Source organism: Cygnus olor, chromosome 2, assembly GCF_009769625.2.
Source record: "Cygnus olor isolate bCygOlo1 chromosome 2, bCygOlo1.pri.v2, whole genome shotgun sequence".
NCBI classification, from domain to species: domain Eukaryota; kingdom Metazoa; phylum Chordata; class Aves; order Anseriformes; family Anatidae; genus Cygnus; species Cygnus olor.
The window spans coordinates 63108009-63129830 of NC_049170.1; the positions used below are offsets into that span (position 1 = coordinate 63108009).

A 21822-nucleotide genomic window follows, 5' to 3' on the forward strand; every position below is an offset into this window, starting at 1 on the left:
TTTGTCATCTCAGTAACTTCCTTGTAGGTACCGACAGACTACTCTTAGGTCTCCCAAAACTTTCACGCTACTAAACAACCCTGTTCCCTTAGGATCTCCTTATGGGTCTCGTCTATGTTGCACTGGCTCTGTGTAAAACTGGGAGGCATATTGCACTGTCCTGCAGTGGCATGCTCCTCTGTTGTGCATGAAATTTATCTTTTTTTTGGAGAGGCGTCTCACTATGGACTCAGTATTTGGAGGAAGACTAATGCTGAACTGATTCTAAGATTTTATCACTAAAAGGTAATTCCCAGCTTTTATCAGGTAATGTAACCAAAAAGCTTAAATATCCAGTGTAATAGAGCAGTGGTAGTCGATAGTGTTATTAGAGTTGCCATTTGCAAGGAACTAATTCCACCTTTGTGCCAGAAGTGCTGTAAATCTCATCACAACATTTTGACAGGCAAAAGGTAAAATCATAAGTATTTCAGTGATGATCACCATCTCAGTCCACACATTAGAACCTTTGCCAATTGAGCCCATTTCTGATAAGATGCACATGCATAGCCCTTTTCCTCACCCACCCACTCAGCTGATTCTCTCTCCACATATTAACACACCAGACATTTTTGGCGGTCCAGCAGATATTAATTTTCCAAAGTAAAAACAACATAGGAGGTACAAGAACATACTGTACACAGGAGAGCTTTGAGTACAGTTTAAATGCAGCCAATTTCTATGAAGTGGGTCAAAAACAGTCACGTTGTTAAAGGATACACTTTAAACTGAAAAAGAAAAAAAAAATCAAAGGATCATTTTTCAAAGCAGTTTGTTGCAGAGAGAAAAAGTACCTCATCTCCTAAAAGGCTAGAGAGTCCCTTTTGTCTACTGTTGCTGAAGTTAACTATGGTTAGTTTTGGCATGTTGCTGTTTAAGCTCCATGGCTGGTGTACAGTTATCACTAATTAAACACAGTGGTCATACCAGTGGAAAATTCAACAGTTTAGTTTATCCTGCTGTAAAAATGTAATGAAATGTACTCTTTTGGGCTTGATCTAGAAAAATCACCACTGACGTCAATTCCATAAATTAGTAATCCTGTGTTAGACCAAGGTCATTTTCATATTAAAAAAAGAAAACATTAAACCTGAGTTCAAATAATATTAGCAGATGGCTCTCAACTCTAGACAAAGATGGGAATTTCCAGCAAAGACTAAATCTTTGTTCTTGACAATGAAGAATTGACAGCCTTTGCTGAAATTACGGCATGCAGTATGAAAGCTTCCTACTGTGATCACGTAGATATATTTTAATTATGATCAGTAATCCTGACGCAGTCATACCGAAGTCATTGTGAAGTTTAAAGAAAAGTTTTTTTTCAAAGTGTACTGCAGTCATCCAGGTCTAGCAGTACATATGATTGATTTTGCAGTAAACACCTTTTTTGGGGGGCAGAAACTTTTGTGCATTAGTAATCATTCAGCAGGTTTTTTAATTGACAAAATGTTGTATGGAGCTAAACCAAACTCAAGAGCATTTGGACCCAGCCAACCAGCCTTAGGACTAAAAAGTTGGTTGTTTCACCTTTTCCTGCATGCATATCAATATTTTGTTTTGTTTTATTTTATTTTATATTTCATTTCATAATTTATTGTATTTTATTATTTATTTTATAGAAATACTTAAAAATTGATGACTTCTCTAAACAACAATTAAAAAGGTTAAAAAAAAAAGAAGATGAGGTTATGCTTTGTAGGTACCTATGAAAGTAGGGATCAGGACTAACGGACACGCAGATCTGTGTAGGGCCTGTTTCTTGTGTTAATTCCTTGCCATGGAGAAATACATCAACAAAAAGACTGCAGTTGTTTATTCATATTGGAATGTAGTTCATAATTTACCTCCTCAGCCATTTCAGCTGTGACAGTCTACTGTATAAATATGTATTTGGACAAATTGGGATAGCTATTTTATTTATTAAATAGAACATAAAGGCTCCTGTGGAGTTTTTGACACCACACCTTGTAATGTGTATTATATCAAGCTGCACTATGCAGCAGTTATGAGGAAAGTACTCCATGGCTTTGCCTTTTTTTATTAAAGAAAAGCTAATAAAATTCTATTATGCATGTTCTGTAGCTAGTTTTCAAATGTTAATAATGTGTTCTGTTTGATTTAGGGCTTAATTCAACATATGGGCTAATTGCATTCAAAGTTTCATTTTATTTTCAAAAAGGTGGGTTCCTTTTGAATTATAGATGTGCAACCAGAACACACGTAACTGGTAAACTTCTATTTTTTCCTTCCTCTCCTTACTTAGAAAGTGTCCAAAACAATTTTAGTTATAATTTAAAGTGTATTTTTCTTGGCCACTCTTAACTAGCTACAAGCCCAGAAGAGTGTGACCAGACATCTGGACATCTTGGACTTCAATTGACTGCTCTGATGTCCTGAAAAAATAAAACAAGCTATTCTACGAGCACCAGAGCTAACAGAGCCTGGTTTCCTATGGATTTGTGTCCAATTTCCTTTATATCCCAACAAATAATAACCCCAGCTAGAAACAATACATCCTGTGGCTGCTCTGGAGCTACAAGTGTGCTAATTGGCCAGCCAACATGCTCATGCTCTTTGGCTGGTCGGGATGTGTGTGCTGACTGTCTGTCTGGCGTCCACCAAGCAGTACGTATATTTAGCCTTTCTATAAAGGCTAAATACTGTTTTGGGGGTGGGGGCTTTGACTGGAAGGTATAAAGGTACTTTCTGGCAACCACTTATTTTAATAAGTGATTCTTGCCTTTACTTAGCATACTACTTACTTGAACTTCGTTGTCTTTATCCCTCTGGCAGATTTGGTTCAAACTGGCCAAAACAGGTAGTGATTTCTTGTACTCGTTTTTCTCCTTAAGAGAGCATGTTAAAACTTGAGGAGTGCTAAAATGATCTTTTCCTTGCTGTTGCTTTGTCAGCTTCCTGTTTTGTACAGGAAAAATATGTTTTCAAACCCTGTGCTCCTTGTCTACAGTTACCTTCCCAGTTACGTTTTCTAATGAAAGTCAGTATTTCATTGAATTGGGCACATGATTTGTAGTATGCAAGAAGAGCTGGCTAAGAGTTCCACAGTATTCACTTTAGCACCTAAATAATATTATTATGAGTTTGCAAGTAAGCTATAGATCCTTAGGTGGGAACTAAGCAAGCTGCATGACTCACACACGAAGACTGTCAAAAGGAAAAGCGTGAAGTCCATATTCAGTTGTTTAAAAAACAAATGTGAAAACTGCCTTGTTCCTAGAAGTTTTTACAAAAGCCAGAAGCTTTGAAAACTGGTTTGGGAGCCTAAATATGGGATTTCTAAAAGCAGTTTAGAGGTGTTTGCAGGCAGCTACCAATAATGTTTAATCACAGTTGAGTGACTTAACTGCCTAAGGTGCTTTGGAAATCACAGCCTTCTAAACATAGCTCTGGGACTCTCCTTTTAAAAATCTCTATCTTTCAGGGACAGAGAGGAAACATGGGTATATTTGTCTTCATACAAAAGTGTAATGTGTAGATGAGCAAAAGAAGGCATCAAAGACAATAAATGCCAGGTTCAAAACAATCAAGAGGCAGTGGCTTTTCATGTATTTTGCTCAAGGATGTTGTGGATGCTAAAAATATTTCTGGGTTCAAGGGGAGACTGGATAAATTCATGGAGAAAAAATCTATCAAATGTTACTAAATAAAGACAAACCACGTCTAGCTCAGAAAGTCTCTAAGCTGAAAACAGTTGGAGGCTGGCAGAGTTTTAGGGGAAAGCATCACATATAATTGCCCTCTTCTAACTCTGCCCTCAACAGCTGACAGAGACATGAGTATCTGCAATAAGTTGGCAAGAATTTACAGTAGGAAAAGAGGGGAGGATATGCACCCACAACCCTCTGCCTCATTAGCACAAGCTAGCAAAACACACTCTCCTGTGTTGGGGAGCTTAGCTTTGGAGATGCAGTGATACCTCTCCATCCATTACATCTCAACAAAGGAGCAAGTTACACATAATACTAACTACAGAAGTGGTGCTTCCAATAGATTTCAAAAACAGCCAAGCAGAAAGGCTGGTTTGTTTCAAAAGAAAAAAAGGGGGGTGGGGGGGGAAGCAAACCATAAAACATGATGTGATTGAAACCCTCCCAGAAGGAAATAAACAACAACCCAAAACCTAAAAATGGCTGGAATGCTTTTCATGTTGCCTAACTTTTGCAGTCTTGTTACACCCTGTATTTAAGGTTTCTTTCGAGGCCAGACAGTTCTTCTTACTGGCAGTGCCTGAGTTATCACACACACTCTTGCAGGATGTGGATTTTTTTTTTAGAAACTCACAATTTTAGTAAACTTTTCAAGAATGTTTTACACAGAGATATCAGAGAATCAATTATTTGGGCTGTTTTGGTAAATTTTCCCTCCTCTGCTTTCTTGTCTATTAAAGAAAACAGCAATGCTTGGATCAGACATTCAGCTATCCAATCCAAAATATATTCTTTTTTATTTTAACTGCACTGCATCAAATTGACATATGACGTGACACGATGTAACATAACATAAAACAACATTACTCTGCATAACACATTGGAAATTAAAAATAAATATTTCCTTTGGATTCCATTGGTACTATCAATTTTACTTGCACATCTCTAAATTATGTTTGTTCCTCTCATGTCTTGCCTCTTAGCCACTTTCTTAGGTGAAGAACTGCCCTCCCTCTCCCAGCATGTTGGGTAATAACGTGTATAACATCTCCACATTCTTGGCCTGTAGAAATGCAGACAAAAAGCAGTTCTTGTCACTGAAATTTTCACTGGCGTTTGGGCTGATTTTCTGTTGATAGTTTCCTTGTTTTCAGAAAAGTTTTTGTTATGTTTAAGGCAAAATTAAAACCTAAAAAAAAATGAAATAGGAGCTGAGCGGGTAATAAAGAGTATCTTAATATTTATCATGCAGGTAATTACATGATTACATAAGGAAATCAGAAACATATTAGTATGATTTAGTGGCAGTGAAGTCAGATGGTCTGTATATAGAATCTAGATTTCTTTTTCTTGTTGATAAAAATTACATTGGTGATTAAAAACTCTATGGTTCCTTTCATTTGAAGCTTCAAATTTATGGAGAAATATCAATCAATCAATTGTTTTATGGACTTTGGAAAGCAGTTATTAATATTCTCATTAGTAACAATGGGAAAAGGAGACCCACAAAAAGGCACATTTTTAAAAGCACTCTCTTATCTAAGCATTTTGATTTTCTGGCTCTGTTTTAAGTCCTTAGGCCCTGGTTTCCAGGGGTGTTGGTCAAATGTGGTTCATTTTGAGTTGGAGCTGTCAGCATGACGTCTTTGAAAAATCGCAACTCTTTTTCCCTTGTAGCCAAACATAGTAATGAGACATAGTAATGATGCCAAGAATAGTTGTTGGCTTAACTGAAGACTTAATGAGAAAGCAGCGATGTGGCAAGTTAGGGGTAAAGTACAAATCTTACTCAGGTACCAGCTCTGTGATGGTACTGTACTGTGCAGTGAGGAAGACTGGGGTTAGACTTTAAGACCTTACAGTAAAAGCAACTAAGAGTTGCAGGAGGTGGCTGTGGAGTTTCTGTTACGACTGCTCTATAAAAGCAGGTTAGATAAATGTCTATCAGGAACAACATAGGTATAGTTGATTCTGTATTACAGCTGGAAAAGGGAAAGGTGCTATCTCCTGGGGGCCCCTTCAGCCCCATCTTCTGTAGGTATCCCTGGATGGCCTCTAGTTGAAGCTAGTGAAAATGCCAGAAATGTTACAGCTGCTTTAGCATAGCACTTTGCCTAGACTAAACAGACCTGCTGAGAAAGGTGTATTGCTTAGTCAGCGCCATGTTACACTCCATCACAGAAATTCTCTCTCTTCTCCGTAACATCCATGCCTCTGCCTTTTTTGTTTTTTTTTGTAGACTTGAATTTGCCTTTTTAAATCTGCCTTTTCAGAGGAGTCATTGTTAGTCGGATATTTTTTTTTTTTCAGCTAACAAATATTATTCCCTGTTACTCTCCACTCCTTTAGGTTGTTAGGTTTTTTAGTTTAGTTTAGTTTAGTTTGTTTTTGATTGGTGCTGTTCTTGGCTCTCTGATTACTGAGTCAAATTTTGTTATTGCATCAAGCTCTCCCCCTAAAACATGCATCATCTTTCAAAAGCAGACTAACCCCGTGGGTATTCAGCTGGCAGCAGCAGTGTACAGTTTGTCATGAGACGACTTCTTCCAGGAACAGCACCAATGAGGTGTGGTTAGGACCCATTGTTATACCCAAAGGCTGAAATGCAAATGAATTTGCTGCTCTTCTTGATTGCTAAGCAATTCAGTCAATTGCTGGGTAAATGCAGGGTAACTCAGCATCTTTGACATGAGTGTGGACAAGTTCTGCCTTTAGGAACTGTGGCATCTCTGACCAGTATACAGCTGCAAACATCACTAAGACATCTCCCTCTATTTGTAACAATGCAAATGACTGATAGAGACACCATGCCCGTAGATAGTCATTGCGTCATGCTATTCATGTATGACTGGCTTTTAGTTGGTAATATGAAAACAATAACTACTGAAAGTCAGCTGTGTATGAACAGCATACGTGATAGTCTGTAATATTTTAAAAGGATGTGTAGTAAATGATGATCACATTTCATTGGTGATAGGGTTTTCAGCTACTTAATGCTGGTACTACAAAGAATTTGGGAAAATTCTGTATATATGTACAATGTTACATGTAATATGTTAATATGTAATATATGTACACTACTCATATGTGTGCCTGTGTAAAATATGGACAGAGCAAGGTCCTGCTGAAATGGTTTGATTGATCTTAATTTGGGGGAATCACCCTTGCCTATCTGGGGACGTCCAAACTAAACCTGAAAAATACACATATGATGTTTTGAATTCTGCTTCTGTGAATGAAGGCTTTGCTCCCACAACAAAACTTAAGGTTGGGAGTTCATTCCAGGTGAATTTAACCGTCTGAGAGGAGTGCCTTTAGTCTGAGCTATTTGTCTGAGCTCCCAGAGCAGGCAGGAGAAAGAGACAGGCTCCTCCAGAGAGCAACTCCCCAGATATTAAAAGAGATGTCTAAAACTGGTGAGGTGAAAGACTTTCCACTTGTGTCTGCTTCTCTCTGTCAGTGAGAGGGAGGTTGGATGAATTGCTTAGAGAAGATGCTTCATGCTTGGAAAGCTGGAGTGAGGTTGGAAGGTTCCTATCACACATGTCCAGAGATATATGGACTCAGCAAGGTCCAGGGCTCTGCCTGCTCTGACATCATGAATCAGGCTTGCATTTTCTAGAAATGAAATAATTTGAACAATCTCACAGGCATTTTAACAACCTTAGCTGTTTGGGTGGCATGTTGTGTTTAAGGGATGGACACATAGGTTGGAAGATTTGTCTTTGGTACCTACCTACAGGTTAGCCTTCCCATGCTGACCCAAGGATTGATTGGCATTTAGTTCCCACCTGCCTTGGGAAACGCTTCTACTAAAACCAAGAAGCTTCTGTTCTTCAGAAAAATATATTCCTAAGGGTTCTCAGCAAAATCTGCCCTGTAGGGCAGGCAGATTAGGTGATAGCAACATCCACTAAGTTCTTATCAACTGCTTTTTTCAGACTTCGATCCTGATATGGTGCTTTTGTCTCTCACTCACCTGCAGAGCCTGGAGTTTGCACTGTCTTTGGAGACCCTCACTACAACACTTTTGATGGACGGACATTTAACTTTCAGGGAACATGTCAGTACGTTTTGACAAAAGACTGCTCCTCCTCTGCCTCACCCTTCCAGGTGCTGGTAAAAAACGATGCCCGTCGGACCCGTTCTTTCTCCTGGACAAAGTCAGTGGACCTTGTGTTGGGCAGAAGTACTATCAGCCTCCAGCAGCACCTCACAGTGAAGTGGAATGGGACCCGCATCTCACTACCTTGCGAGACACCTCAATTTCAAATCGATTTGGATGGTTATTTGCTGAAAGTGACAACGAAAGCAGGTAGGGCAAGTGTTTATGTGTGTGCCTTCTCCCTGAAGAAGTTCTCAAGTGCAATGTGAATGGCATTCAGTATAAAAGCATGACAGTGACAATAAATATATTTCATAATTCTTTAGAGATCTGAGGAACCCAAGTACTTGATAACTCTTTCAAAACCTCTGCAGCCTTCAAGCAGACAGAGATCCAGCTGTGAGTTTGAAATCTTTGTGGAACAATTCCTAGACTATGTTTCATTCTGCAGCCAACAAATAACTTGCTGCACGGACAATTGTGCCATGATTTTCACTTCCAGTAACTAGAGTGGTTTGTTCAGGGTCATCATTTGATACTTATGGATAAGAACAGAGATGAAATCAGTTCTTAAACATTCAATTTTTTCTCCAATTGCAGCAACATAACTTACAGTCTGAGTGGGCAATATGTGTAAAATCATAGTTATTGATGGCTGTAGTGGGTTTAGGTTGTCAAATTATGGAAACATTTCACTGAGGCTATCCAGCAAAATGGATGTCATGGTTTAAAAACTAAGGCTTAATTTGCTGTTTAATGTCATCTTTTTGTGTTTGCTTTATGTTTGAGTAAGAGTGTGTCTGTGTAGAACAGAGTCCACAGCACCAGAAACAAAAGGAAATCAGAAACTTCAGAGAATCTGGCACCTTTTCTTGTAGAAAAAGGGAGGGGAGATAGCATATTCTCAGATATTCAGAGTCCTAGAACATTCATTAATTGTCAAAATGCTAAACCGGAGGACTTACTTACATTTATTTTGAAAAACTCTTTTAAGACTATAGTATGCTTGCATAGATAAATATTGAGTGTAAGCTAAGAATTTTCTCATTAGCATGTGTTAGGTACCTCTGTAGTCCAGGGAGGTTTCACTTGCACAGTGAAGCACTGTTCCAGCGAGAATAGTCTTTACTGTTAATTCAATTAAATGCCAAGTGAAAACCAATCTTTCTTATGAAGTGATATGATCACAGGCATGAAGCATAGTCATACTCATTATCTAGCATCTTTTTTTGTTGTTGTTGTTTCTAAGGGGGACACTAGCACCCACTGTTGAACTGAGAATTTAGACACCTGTTCATATATCCTCTCGAAATGTAAGTCTGTATAATGTGGATCCCAGCTCTGGGCTCATTCCTGAAAGTGGCAATGTAGATTTTTGTGGCTGTCTGTAAAATGCACACAAGTTGACCATTATTCACAACTTCTAATTAAAAGCATCTTGAGGGTTTCTCTTTGCAGCCAGCTGAATGCTATGAATTCTGGCGATGTGGATTTCATTAGCCAACCACAGGCCAAGGGAAGGTTTTCAGTTGAAGATGAATGACAGCTAATCCTGCTGCTATTCCATTTGTCTCTGGTGCAAGCCTAATAAATGACTACACACATCCTCGTCCATGTGTTGGCAGAGGGAGTGCAAACATGGCATATGACAACATACCAAACAGTGTGTAATCACTGCAAATTATAGTCTAAATAATTCCTCCCCTTAACAGAGAAGGATTAGGTTTCTCTTGCTGAAGGCAGCACGGTAGGCCAAGTCCTCCATTCCTCAGCACAGAAGGCCTGGAAAGCAGCAGAGAACAACATGACTCCATTTTGCTGGGACAGGATAAGCAGCAGAGAGTCTGTAGAGAGGAAGAATGTGCTGAGTAGAACTGGTTTAAAGACAAAATTTCTGTTCCACAGGAAATTCTGAATGCCAAGGGGGAAAAACTTGAGAATTTTATGTTTCAGAAGATAATGTGGATTTTTTTTTTTTAAATTTATACTTTCCCAGTGTGTGTGGGGGAAAGAGGTGAAGGGAGGAAATAATGAAAAACAAGGAAAGTCACTGAACTAGAAGCAAAATTCAAAGTAAAATTGGGCTGGGAAGAGCAGAGTCTGGTTCTTAAAGCTCAGCTAGCATTCTCATGGCTTTTGGTTTTCCCTTTGCAAAACTGGGAGCTAAATCTTGGATGAATTAGGGGAGCCCAAAGCTTCAGGAAGTGTTGTGGCCCCTCACTACAAGGTAATCTGCATGGCAGAGCTGCCCTGGAGCTGCATATCCTGAGAGTCCAGGCTTCCAGACAGCCCACCAGGCGAGCTGGCAGGAAACCAGCTTGGAGCCCTGCCTGGGTTGTGCTGCAAGTTCATTGAATCTGATATGCCTCCCTGAAGCATTTCAGTTCTGATGAATTGGCATTTTCCAGTGAAAACCTGTTTTGTGGCTGAACGCCTCGCCAGCTGTGGCCCTGGATGCCATGCAGCAGCAATTCTGGCACCCTGCACTGGCAGGTACTTCTGGTACTGGCTGGGATGGTGTTGAGTCCTTGCCTAAAATTTGCATGTTAAGAAGACAAGAGAGCTAAGGGTCACAGGGCTGGTGTTGTTTCATCTGTCCATCTAGTGCAAGAGGGCTTTTTGTTTTTTTTCTGTCCTGATCTTTTGCATGTATCTGCTTTGCTGAGGTTTTCTATACCACGTTGGCCCTAAATCTTTAGGGAAGAGTGCTCTGCCAGTTCTCGAGGATGCCTTTAACGTGAAAAATCATGCAGAACAATTGATGGGAGTTCCCAGCATGTAAAACTCAGTGTGCGATGTGCATAAATCCAGAAGGATTTCTTTTAAATGCAGTAGAGCACATAGTGTGCCAAGTTAAGAAATCGAGTAACAAGTTGGTTAAGCATCCTTCAAAGCAAGAGGAAAATTGGAAAACCCTAAAAAGTAACTCCTAGAACGTTCCTTTTCTGCACATCCCCAGATGGGACAGATGCTGCATCCTTTGGCTTCAAGTCACACCAATTACTTGGATTCTGATTCTTGTCCAAGTGAATGGGAAACTCATCCATTGGGGGAGAAAGGGGGAGGAAAGGAGAGAAGAGGGGGTTACAGGCACCAAGAAACTCTTCCAAACAATTTGTCTGCCAAAGAGACCATTTCAAATGTTGCTCCATAGCATAATCCCATCTGTCACAGCTCTAGCTGGTTTACAGAAACCAACCGAATTTTCTGCATGTGAGCAAACAAAATGGCACACGCTGCATGGTCCAATCCGGCACTTACAAAATTATGCATCTTAGATTATTTTAGATTAAATGCCCTGCCTCATTACCCCAAAATGGTTGGACCAGATGATCTTGTGATCAGATGGTCCTGTGACTAGCGGTGTTCCCCAGGGATTGGTGCTGGGTCTGGTCCTGTTCAACACCTTCATTGACGACCTTGATGAGGGAATAGTGTACACCGTCAGCAAGTATGCCAATGATACAAAGCTGGGAGGAGAGGCTGACCCGCCAGAAGGCTGTGCTGCCATTCAGCAAGACCTGGACAGGCTGGAAAGCTGGGCAGGAAGAAACCAAATGAAGTTTAACAAGAGCAAGTGTAGAGTCCTGCACCTGGGAAGGAACAACCGCATGTAACAGTACAGGCTGGGGGGAAACCTGTTGGAGAGGAGCTCTGTGGAGAAGGACCTGGGGGTCCCGGTGGATGACAGGTTGATCATGAGCCAGCAGTGTGCCCTGGTGGCCAAGAAGGCCAGCGGGATCCTGGCGTGCATTAAAAGGAGTGTGGCCAGCAGGTCAAGGGAGGTGATCCTCCCCCTCTACTCTGCCCTGGTCAGGCCTCACCTGAGTACTGTGTCCAGTTCTGGGCTCCCTGGTACAAAAAGGACAGGGATCTCCTAGAAAGAGTCCAGCAGAGGGCCACAAAGACGATATGGGGCCTGGAGCATCTCACCTATGAGGAAAGGCTGAGAGACCTGGGTCTGTTCAGCCTTGAGAAAAGAAGACTGAGGGGGGATCTTATTAATGTTTATTAAAGCGTTGGAGACGGGGATTTGGTCAACCTCTTTTCAGTGGTTTGTGGGGACAGGACAAGGGGCAATGGCCATGAAATGGAGCACGGGAAGTTCCACACCAATATGTGAAAGAACTTCTTCACGATGAGGGTGACGGAGCACTAGAAGAGGCTGCCCAGGGAGGTTGTGGAGTCTCCTTCTCTGGAGATATTCAAGACCCGTCTGGACGCCTACCTGGGCAGCCTGCTCTAGGGAACCTGCTTTGGCAGAAGGGTTGGACCCAATGATCTCTGGAGGTCCCTTCCAACCCCTACAATTCTGTGATTCTGTGATCTCGGAAGTCTTTTCCAAAATTTATGATTCTATGAAATGGAAGAAGCTTTGCTATGGATAGAAACCTCTAGGCTGTTCATCAAAGCTAGAAATCTTGTTAGTAAAGCTGAGGACAACATTGCACTATGAAGTTACAAAGTTGTACTTGCATCTGAGCAATTACAGCAGGATAAAGAGTAATTAAATGATTTCCAGCTAGAGGAAAGTACATCCACTTGTTGTAGCTAAACTGTAACTCTCTTGAATCAAATTGAGTAATCAAAGCAGGAATCTCTAGATTTAATGGTGCGTTTTTATATGTTGAGGCAAAAAATCAGAATTGTATGTTATTCTTGTCTGCATATCTAAAGGTCACAGAGCAATGCGTAACAAGAAGTTTAATTTACCTGTCACCAAGGACACACAAGTATTCAGGATAATTTTAGAGTTAGCCTTTTGTAATGAGCATGAGTATCTTCACTGAAAGTCAGTAAGTCATGACTTGAAAAAGAAAAAATAAAGGAAAATTAGGATTAAATCACTAACCTGTTGCAACTCTGCTTAAAGTCAGCAGTTTCTGAGGGAGCTCATTTGGGGAACAAGTTGAACACCACCTTAAAGAATCGAGTAATTTTCTGAAGAGAACTGTCTGAGGACTTGGATCTGGATACTTCAAACTTTGAGAAAGTTTATATGATTCTCAAGTCTGAAATAATCTTAGTTTATAAGTTAATGGCAAGTTTTTTTCTAAACGCCAGCACAGCAGTATTAGTCTGGTGTCTGCAAATCAAGCTGTTTTGTTTTGTTCAATGTTGTCAGAAGCAAAGACAGCTGGAATTTGAATTTGTCCAGCAGTGGTAATGTATGAAGCAGATTAAAAGACAGCTTTCCTCCTTGCCACTGTGCTGGCCTCATTAACAGTTGTAGTCTTGCACAATTTCTCAGTTGTCTGGGTGTAAAATGCCTTTGGAGTAGGCAACAGTGGCCCTTTCCATGCTGGGTTTATGCGACAATCTGAAACTGCTTTCAGGCATAGCTGCAGTACGTATTAGTATTATCATTGCATACCTATAATGATAAGAAAACACGATGAAATAGACTGTGGTGACCATCTGACATGGAATAATCGGCAAAAGCTTGTGGGATAAATCTTCCCCCAAACACTTGGTGACAGGGTGTAAATCACTCAAGGGCAGCACGGTGCATACCGATGGCAAAGCTCCCCTTCTATATCCTTCACTGCCATTTACGCCTCACCCTGTTCCTCTGCGGTGTGGGTAGGAATTGTCACAGGAGACAATGGGATGTGCTGCCAAAGGAAGGGCTCCAGCTTTGAACTGAGTCACTGGTATGTTAATTACTTGCATGAGCACAGGGCAGGATTTGGATCTCGGCATGACAAGCACTGATTTACAAGCGGAAAGGGTGGTGCTAAGCCAGCCCACACAGCAAATGTAGAAGGCTGGAGCAAAGCCTTGGTCCTGCACCATGAAGTGGTGCTGTTTGGTGTTCTTGGCCAGGCAGGGAGAAGAGGGTAAATTCTGGACTATCCCGTTTAAAAGCAAGTTGCTGTGTTTATCCTTAACTAACCACCGCACATGGTGGTTTATTATTCATTTTACAAGAATAAATTAACATCAGCAAAGTGGTTTGTGATCTTCAGATGGAGGGCACTGCAAAGATGTGAAGTATTAGCATTCATGAGACATAGGAAATAATTAAAAGAAAGGACATTTTTTTGGATGGAAGTTAAGCAGCAGTGATTCTTGGTGTTGTTTTTATCCCTATGATTCAAAAATTGCATTCCTTTATGAGATGTATATTTACTCCTCAGAAGATGGAATTGATTTAATATAAATTCACCCAGGTAAAAAACTAGTTTAGTCTCTTCCTGATCTCTGTGTCCTCTATAGTATCACTGGAAACAGAAGTGCATTCATAAGGTAGTTTATGTCCTCTGCATTAGGCACCCATGTTGTGATCCCTGAGCTGTCTATTTCTGTCCATCAAAGAGAGGGACCAGGCAGCTGACTTAAGCTAGACATCTAGCTTTTAGGTGAATAAAGACACAAAATAGATTTCACCGACAGAAAGCAATTTTGATTTTGATGCGCTGGAATTATGAAACCTTACTGTAAAAGATTGTAGCAGAGCACTTACATCCTGGCCTCTAGATAAATGTTCCATGTCTACCATCATTCCTCAGTGCTGCTGACTTGTGATGACAACTTCAAAAGGATACAAAGGATAGCAATTAACACCTTTTGAATGAACCGTTTGAATCCTTTTCAGAATGCCTTCTTACAGCGGTTTTACCTGTCTGGCATCTCCTTGCTCTCATCTTTTTGTCTCTTTTTATCTGCACAGAGTACTGTTTTTGGAACAGCTGTATTTTCCCAAATAAGTTAACACCTCTTTAGGCAAGAAAAAGAAGGATGTTTTCTAGGCAGTAGTCACTGGCAAAGTCCCATGGGGGCATGGACACCTTTGTATGCCCATGACTTGTACAATGGGTGACGGAGGCTGAAATTCTGGCTCTTCTGAAGTCTGTTAGAAATTTGCTGTAGCTAATTCAATTTGCAGAATTTCACAAAAGCCCTCTTTCAGTGTTGAGAGTAGTTCTGCCGTGGATACAGACTGGACACGAGTTTTTTAGCATAACCATATTCAATAGCAAGGAGGAACAAAAGTAAACAGAGACAGGCTTGCATATGTTGTAATCAAGTGTGGTTTAAGAAACTCTATACTTGCCAGAGGTATTTACTGGGAGGTATATAGAAATCTAACAGCATTGTCAGGAGGAAAACGGTAGCTTTGTCTAGTTTCCCGTGAAACGCTGTTTCACAAACGTAAGGCACAATTTGTGATCCTCGATTTCTTCTCTCTCTTTTTTTAATATGTATTTTTGTCTCATCTCTTTCTTTTTTTAGGCTTGGAAATCTCATGGGATGGAGACAGTTTTGTGGAAGTCATGGCCGCACCACATCTGAAGGGCAAACTCTGTGGTCTGTGTGGCAACTACAATGGGCACAAGCGAGATGACCTAATTGGGGGGGATGGGAATTTTAAATTTGACGTGGATGACTTTGCTGAATCGTGGCGTGTGGAGTCCAATGAGTTCTGCAATCGTCCGCAGAGGAAACCTGTGCCTGAGCTCTGCCATGGGACAGTCAGAGTGAAACTCCGGGCTCACCGGGAATGCCAGAAGCTCAAAGCCTGGGAGTTTCAGGGCTGTCATTCAACGGTGGATTATACAACTTTTTACCGGTACGTGTGGCTTGCTGAGGAGGGAGAAAAAAAAGTTACTGTACAAGGAGAAAAAACACACACAATTGGCCCAATTTCAGCAGTGTTGGAGTGCATGCTTTGAGCTACTTTTGCTAAGAATTAATATACAGGCTTAGAGTTAGGCCTAATAAGTTATGAAGTACTTTCCTGAGTTGGGGATAAGCTAATTAATACAGACCTGAGCAGCTAACAGGGAGAAAGACAGGGTTATGATCATCTAGAGAAAAAAAAAAAAAAAGTGGTTTTGGAGACTGAGAAGAGAGTGAAAAGATAACAAAAGATTTCAAAACATTTTGGTAAGCTCTTTCTAATTTCAAAGTAATCTGTAAAGCTCTGGCTGACTTTAATTGCTATTGCTTGACTTCCTGAAAGGTTTTTAAAAATGACTTTATTAAAGCAGGGATATCAAGTGCTACTTCTGCCTCTTGGATGGTGTAGTTTGTCAGTGTGAGAATTTGAAAGGTAGAGTTAACAAACGTTCAGTGCTTGTTCATCTTGCCCTGGGAACAAAGGAAGGCAGGAGAGGATTCTAGAAGCCTTTTCTGAGTGAATTATTTGAGATTTTTTGTCTTTAAAAAGCTTCCAGTCTAAACCACAGAGACAACATTTCTGTTCTTTAATTGGCATGAGTTTATTTGACCCTCACTTAGTAAATAAAATTGGCTTTTCATTTGATTGCCTGACATAAAAGATAAAAGCGAGGCGAGTCACAGTCGTGTGATGGCTGATGGAGCTGCCTGCTCTCTGCGCTCCCAGCTTTCCCCACTCGCACACATCTGCTGAACTATTGGGCTTATTAGGAAAAGCTTTCTAAAATGATTCCATTTCCCTTATGAATTGTCTTTTCTCTTCTTTTATAATGAGGCAGAAAGACTTTTATCTACCCCACCAGAATATGGCTGGGTACTGGGAAATGCTAAAAGAAGCCTCATGGTTTGGCTTGTAGTCTCTGTGCTTCTGCATTTAGTTTCCCGTAGTGTATCCCAGGCTAGGAGCCTGGCAAAGAGTGAAAATTGTACTGTGAGCAGGTTATAATACTTTATCTTTTCCAATGGCTGAGGGCACAGCAAAGTCTGCTAGAGATGCTAACACATGCACACAGGGTCTGTTGAATCCATTTCAGTGGCATTCCCATCTCACTTCCATCAACCTCTGAAGGTAAGTGATGACAATGCAAATGGAAAACAGGCTCAGAGAGATTTGTTTCATTTTGCAGTTGATTTTTTTTTGTCCCTTCTTAGAAGTAGTTTGTGATTAATTTACTGCAATACACTTCCTGACACCACAGCAGAAAATGATTTATATTTTGGCCTAGAGCAGCCAGAAAAAAAAAATCTCTACATGCTTGCACTCAAGAATTACCATAGAGCATTTCTGTTTCTTTACAATCTTGTCTCCTATTTGTCCTGGAAAGACAACGACATCAAGCAAGTATTTAATTAGATATGTACTTTTGGAGAAAAGTTTATTTTTCCCTAAGGAAACTTTACTTGAAATGACCATCATATACTGTCAGAAGTAGCTGTTCATTTGCTTGTTTAGATATCACCAGTTAGAATGCTCAGATAAAAATATGGGAGCCATAGATAAAATATAAGTGTAAAATAATTAATGGGATTTAGTACGATGCTGCTGCTTTTTAGAAACGGACAGTGTTGTAGCAAAGTACTTATTCAATGATCATGGCCATTTTTCATAGCAGGAAATTCCTGCAAGCAGGTAAAGATTATGGTAAACACATTCAAGAAAACTCAGGGAATCTTTCTAATATAAATCTTTACCTATATATACATATATATATATGTGTGTGTATATATTTATAAAATATGACTACTTATGAGATCTTCATTTTTTATGAACGTTTTTCAAGGAGACCAATGTTGGTGATATATTTCTGCAGAAAATCTTAATTACATTTGAAAGAAATTTAAATTAACACTTACAAATTTTTACTGAGATCTTTTAGAAGAGCATACATAATCAATATATTTTAATTTCAGGTTAGGTTATGCTAATTTTTTTCCAGTTCTTCTTTTCTGACTGTGAACAAGTTTCTAACAATAAAGGCAGTGAAAAAGGCATAAAATTAGGGTCTTTTTTATTATTTATTTTTATTTTTCTTCTCTCTGAATTGAATAGCTTCTCAGTTTTTATTCTCCAACGTTACATATTATGGAATTTTTCTATTTGAAATACTGCCTTCTCAAGAGTTAATCTTTCTTGATGATTCTTGCCTATATTATCAACATTGCCTCATTTTCACTATGCTGCTCTGTTAGTGACCTGCTGCTAATAAGAATTCTCAGAAATAGAAATAAACTCAGAACGTTATGAATTACGGTGTGTTTTCTGCAAATACCAAAAAAGGCAGTGAACAATGTATTGCAAACATTTGTCTGACATCGTGTTACTGATGAGATTTCTGTGAAGACATCTCAAATTCATTTTAAGTCTCATTCTTTTTACAGATGTTGTTTCTCCTTTTGTTGGACATCCAAAAAACATATACAGCAAGATTGCCATGATTGCTAGGTGAAAAGGACATAGTTAATGTTTAAAAGAGTAAAGATAGAGTTGCATGGTTATGGGGTGAAGAACAGCTAAGTCCTGCGTTTCACCTTGATAGATCTTTGACACCTTACAAGAAATTGTTGTGCACCTTGCCCTTCACCTTTTTTTGATATCGTTAACTTTGGTGACTTGTGTCTCTGCAAAGCATGTCGAAGAACAAAGCAAAATGTAAGCATAAAAGAAAGGATTTTGAAATAGTCTGGACTGCAAACTAACAGTTTTAAAATCTAATTTTATACCACTCTTTTAATTCTTTGTTTTGTAACTAGACACGTTTTATGGGCTTTTAATTGCGGTTTGTTTTGTTTAGTTTGGGGTTGGTATTTTTTTGTTTGTTTTTAATGCATTGCTAGTTGTTCAGTACTTATGAGCAATACTCTAAAAATAACCCTTAGGGCTGAACTTTATGGAGGCAAGTTCATTTAAACAGCCAAAAAAAATTTGAATTTCCAGGAGATATTGGTAAAGTCTGAGTAAAGATATGAAGAGATTAATCAGTGATAGTCATCACCATTGCCTCTTGTCTATTTTGATAAATATGGCTAAACAGCCTGGATTACTCCTTGCCAGGCAGGAGGGGGTGGGTTGGAGTGGGGGGTGGGGAAATGTTACCAAGGTTACTCAGTATAAGGTTTTTTAGAGGGGAATATTTTGTTCATGTATGCAATAAACTTGCACTCAGACATTGAAGCTGCTATTTAGTATAAGCAGCACAAATAATAAGTGACACCATCTGAACTTTTCATGCTGCTGTTACCAGAAAATACTCTTATCACATTATTAAGAATTATTATGGTACTCTTTAAGGTCTTGGATGAGGACCTAGGGCTTGGGGGATTTGAGGAAGGAGAAGAGGTCTTTCTGTGCTTACTGATCCGTATCTATCCCATGTCTAATCTTGTTCTGCGTCTTTGAGCTGTGCTGCAGCAGGGGCAGGAAGATGGCTCTAGTCCTGGTGAGGCTGGGGAACACCATGGCATTGGGAGCAGCTGCCCGGCATGCCCCAACCACAGCTGATGCGTCTTGGGAGCAGGCAGCACCCAACAGAGGGTGCAGGGTTGGGAGTGACAGAGGCACAGCAGCACTGCTCGGAGCAGGTTGGGCTGCAGGAGGCAGCATGAAGGGAGATAATACCCCTGGTAATATCTGCCCTCATTAGCATTTTTAATTCTAGTAGATTTTTTTAACAGTTTGGTATCACTGGTAGACTTGGAATGTGACATCAACACGATTATCAGTGTATCACTCATCTCTAATATGCATACACAGCAGCTGAGTTCATAAACGACTAGCTAGACATTGCTTAAGACTCCCTCTACAGCCATAACTTTGGAAAAATATTTAATGTCTTGTTTTTGTCATGCAGTATATTTCCCTATTTGAGATTGTGAAAATTGTGCTTGAGACAAGTGTTTTTATTATTATTACTCATCCTGTTAGTTATATTTTTGTTATTGTTGTTATTATTATTATATTTTTAACAGTCAGTAGCACACCAAAAAATTAGTTACTCTTTTTCTCTTTTGTAATTGTTGTAAGAGGTGTTTTGTTTTTTTTCTCTCAAACACCTAAATTTAATCATATTAATTATTTTACGATGAGCTTCATAATAATAGCATCATTTGCTTGAATCACTTAATCAAATGCATTCAGGAATTGCAAATCTACTCTACTGCAATTCTTGTCTTAAATATTCCTTGTGATTGTGGCTGATCTTAGTCCAGCTTAGCTCTTGGTTATTCAGTTAATGAGTTTCTTTTCCAGTTAACTAATTAACTTTTCACAGTTAACTTTTCAGTCTTGCAGTTTTTCTCAAAATTTCCATTTAACTAGAGGAAATGTTATTGTTTAGCATCAGTACATAAGTTGCAATTCTGTGTAATCCATCAGCTCCCTGTTACTCAGTTTGACAGATATGTCGTGAATAGTTGCAGAGAACATGCAAGCTGCAGCATCGCAAAGTTAATTACGAGCTCTATTTAAAAGATGGGGACTAAGGGTTTGTGGCTTTGAAGCAGAAGGTTTTAAGTTTTTTTTCTCCTGTTAACAATGATATCCTACAGCTGTAAAATTCATGTGGTTATGCCCCTATGTTCACTCAGCGGGACGGTGCAAAAGAAATGTCATCTGAAGAATGACTTCAGACAGGCCCGCTTCAAGTGTTCAAGGAGTGGGTGGAATTAGGAGCTCTGTAGCCCTCTGTTTTCTGCCAAGGGTTCATATTGCAAAATTATCCCTGTGAGATTTTCTGGTTCTGGCTGTGCATGTGGGCACAGCAGTTGCCTGTGCTGCCCCAGCTGGGGTCAGGCTGCTCTGGGGCTTGTCTGTGGTGTAACCAAAGGGTGACTGTAGCTCTGGCTGCTCACGAGGGCTGCTCTTGCCCCTCTTCCTGCTCCTGCACCTGCACCAGCCTCTAAATCTGTATCTCCACCCACAGTGGCAGAACTGGCCTGTCTCCCCTTCAAGACAGGCTAGTGGTGTTGGCTCAAATGAAGGATCGATGGCATGAAGCTTTGGATGGCCCCTGTGCAGTCCCAGTGCAGTGCAAGTTTTCTTGCTCCCACTCACTCTTGTGCTAAGGTAACGGTGTTCCTGCTCCTGTCTAACCACCTTTCTAAAGCTGGCCTTGAGTCTGGGTACTAACAGCAGTGTAACCACAGCAAAGGGGAGCTCAGGATGAAACAATTTACTCAGCTTTTGGGCAAATTGTCACTAAGCAGCTGTGCAGCCCAGGGAGCTTCTGGTTTGGAAGGAATTTAAAAATATTTGAAATTATAATTGTATTTTTTTTTTAAACAAATCTTCACCAGGACTTGAGTTTCCCATGAGCTAGATGCTCCCTTTCTCAGTCTGCTCTGTTCAGCATCTTTAAGTCTTTCATCCATTTGAAGTTACCCACTAGAGCTTTAGCTGCTTGCATTAGAAAGTGCTTAATAATTCAGGCTTTCTGTACAGAAATACTCTGTTTTATGTCACTTTACTTACACAAGGCGATCCTTTGCAGATCAGCATTGGAGTAGAGTGCAAAGGACTAAGCCTGAAGGCATAGGCCATAGGAGAGCTGGTGTTCCCAGGCCTTACTAGAGTACTTGTGCTTGGGAATGCATTCTCCACACAAATCTGGCTGGGCTGCCTTTACTTTGTGCCCTTATAAGAACTGACATTACTCCTGAAACCACTTCTAAATGTCACCCATCGAGTCACACCTGTGCATCTTGTGTAACACTGTGCTGAGCTCACTGACGTGCAGGTAAAAGGCATCATGACTTACAGTGCTAGTGACTGGCAGTGCTAACAAGTGGGAGAAAACAGTCTTTGCGGTGTCTGATGCACTTTGGGATATACAGCAGCAAGTATCAAACTTTGCTACCCATATGCTGACAGTAAGGGGTGCTGCAAAAATACCACAGTATGTATAAATAAACAAATATATATATATAAAGGTATAGATCACCACTGTTCTAAGCCTCCTCCTTGAAGTATTTTTCATTTGAAGTAGCCAAAAGTGAGTGCAAGCTGCCAAAAAAATAGTGCTTAGTTTTAAGGATTAGAAGCTTGGATTTGGACAAATAGGTTGAGTGGTCAGGAAAGATAAATCTGAACCCGAGCTGAGCTCACTTATCTGCGGATCATGATTCCTCTTCATCTTTCCCCCACGCCCCTGCCCCTGGTGGGGTATTTTTCTCGTAACCAAGCCCTGTTCACTTGTGTCTGTTTAGAAAAGTACCTCGGGAATATGGGGCTAGAAAACATTCTTCTCTTTGTATCAGCGGTTATTACAGCTGTAAAACGTTGAAGCAGCGCCAGAGGATTCACAGATGTCTCCTTTCCTGTTGAGGTATTGG

At 40.1% G+C, this 21822-nt stretch overlaps 1 protein-coding gene across 9 annotated transcripts in view; it reads left to right on the forward strand.

Moving 5' to 3' along the window:
* BMPER (BMP binding endothelial regulator) overlaps window positions 1-21822 on the forward strand; it is a 155088-nt gene that overhangs the window by 95284 nt on the left and 37982 nt on the right. For 7 of the 9 annotated variants that reach the window (XM_040548855.1, XM_040548847.1, XM_040548848.1 and 4 more), the window contains 2 exons: window positions 7693-8022; window positions 15049-15385. In XM_040548855.1, the coding sequence (XP_040404789.1) occupies window positions 7693-8022; window positions 15049-15385 (667 nt within the window). The remainder of the gene's footprint in view (window positions 1-7692; window positions 8023-15048; window positions 15386-21822) is intronic. The other 2 variants (XM_040548852.1, XM_040548853.1) reach the window with 1 other exon arrangement.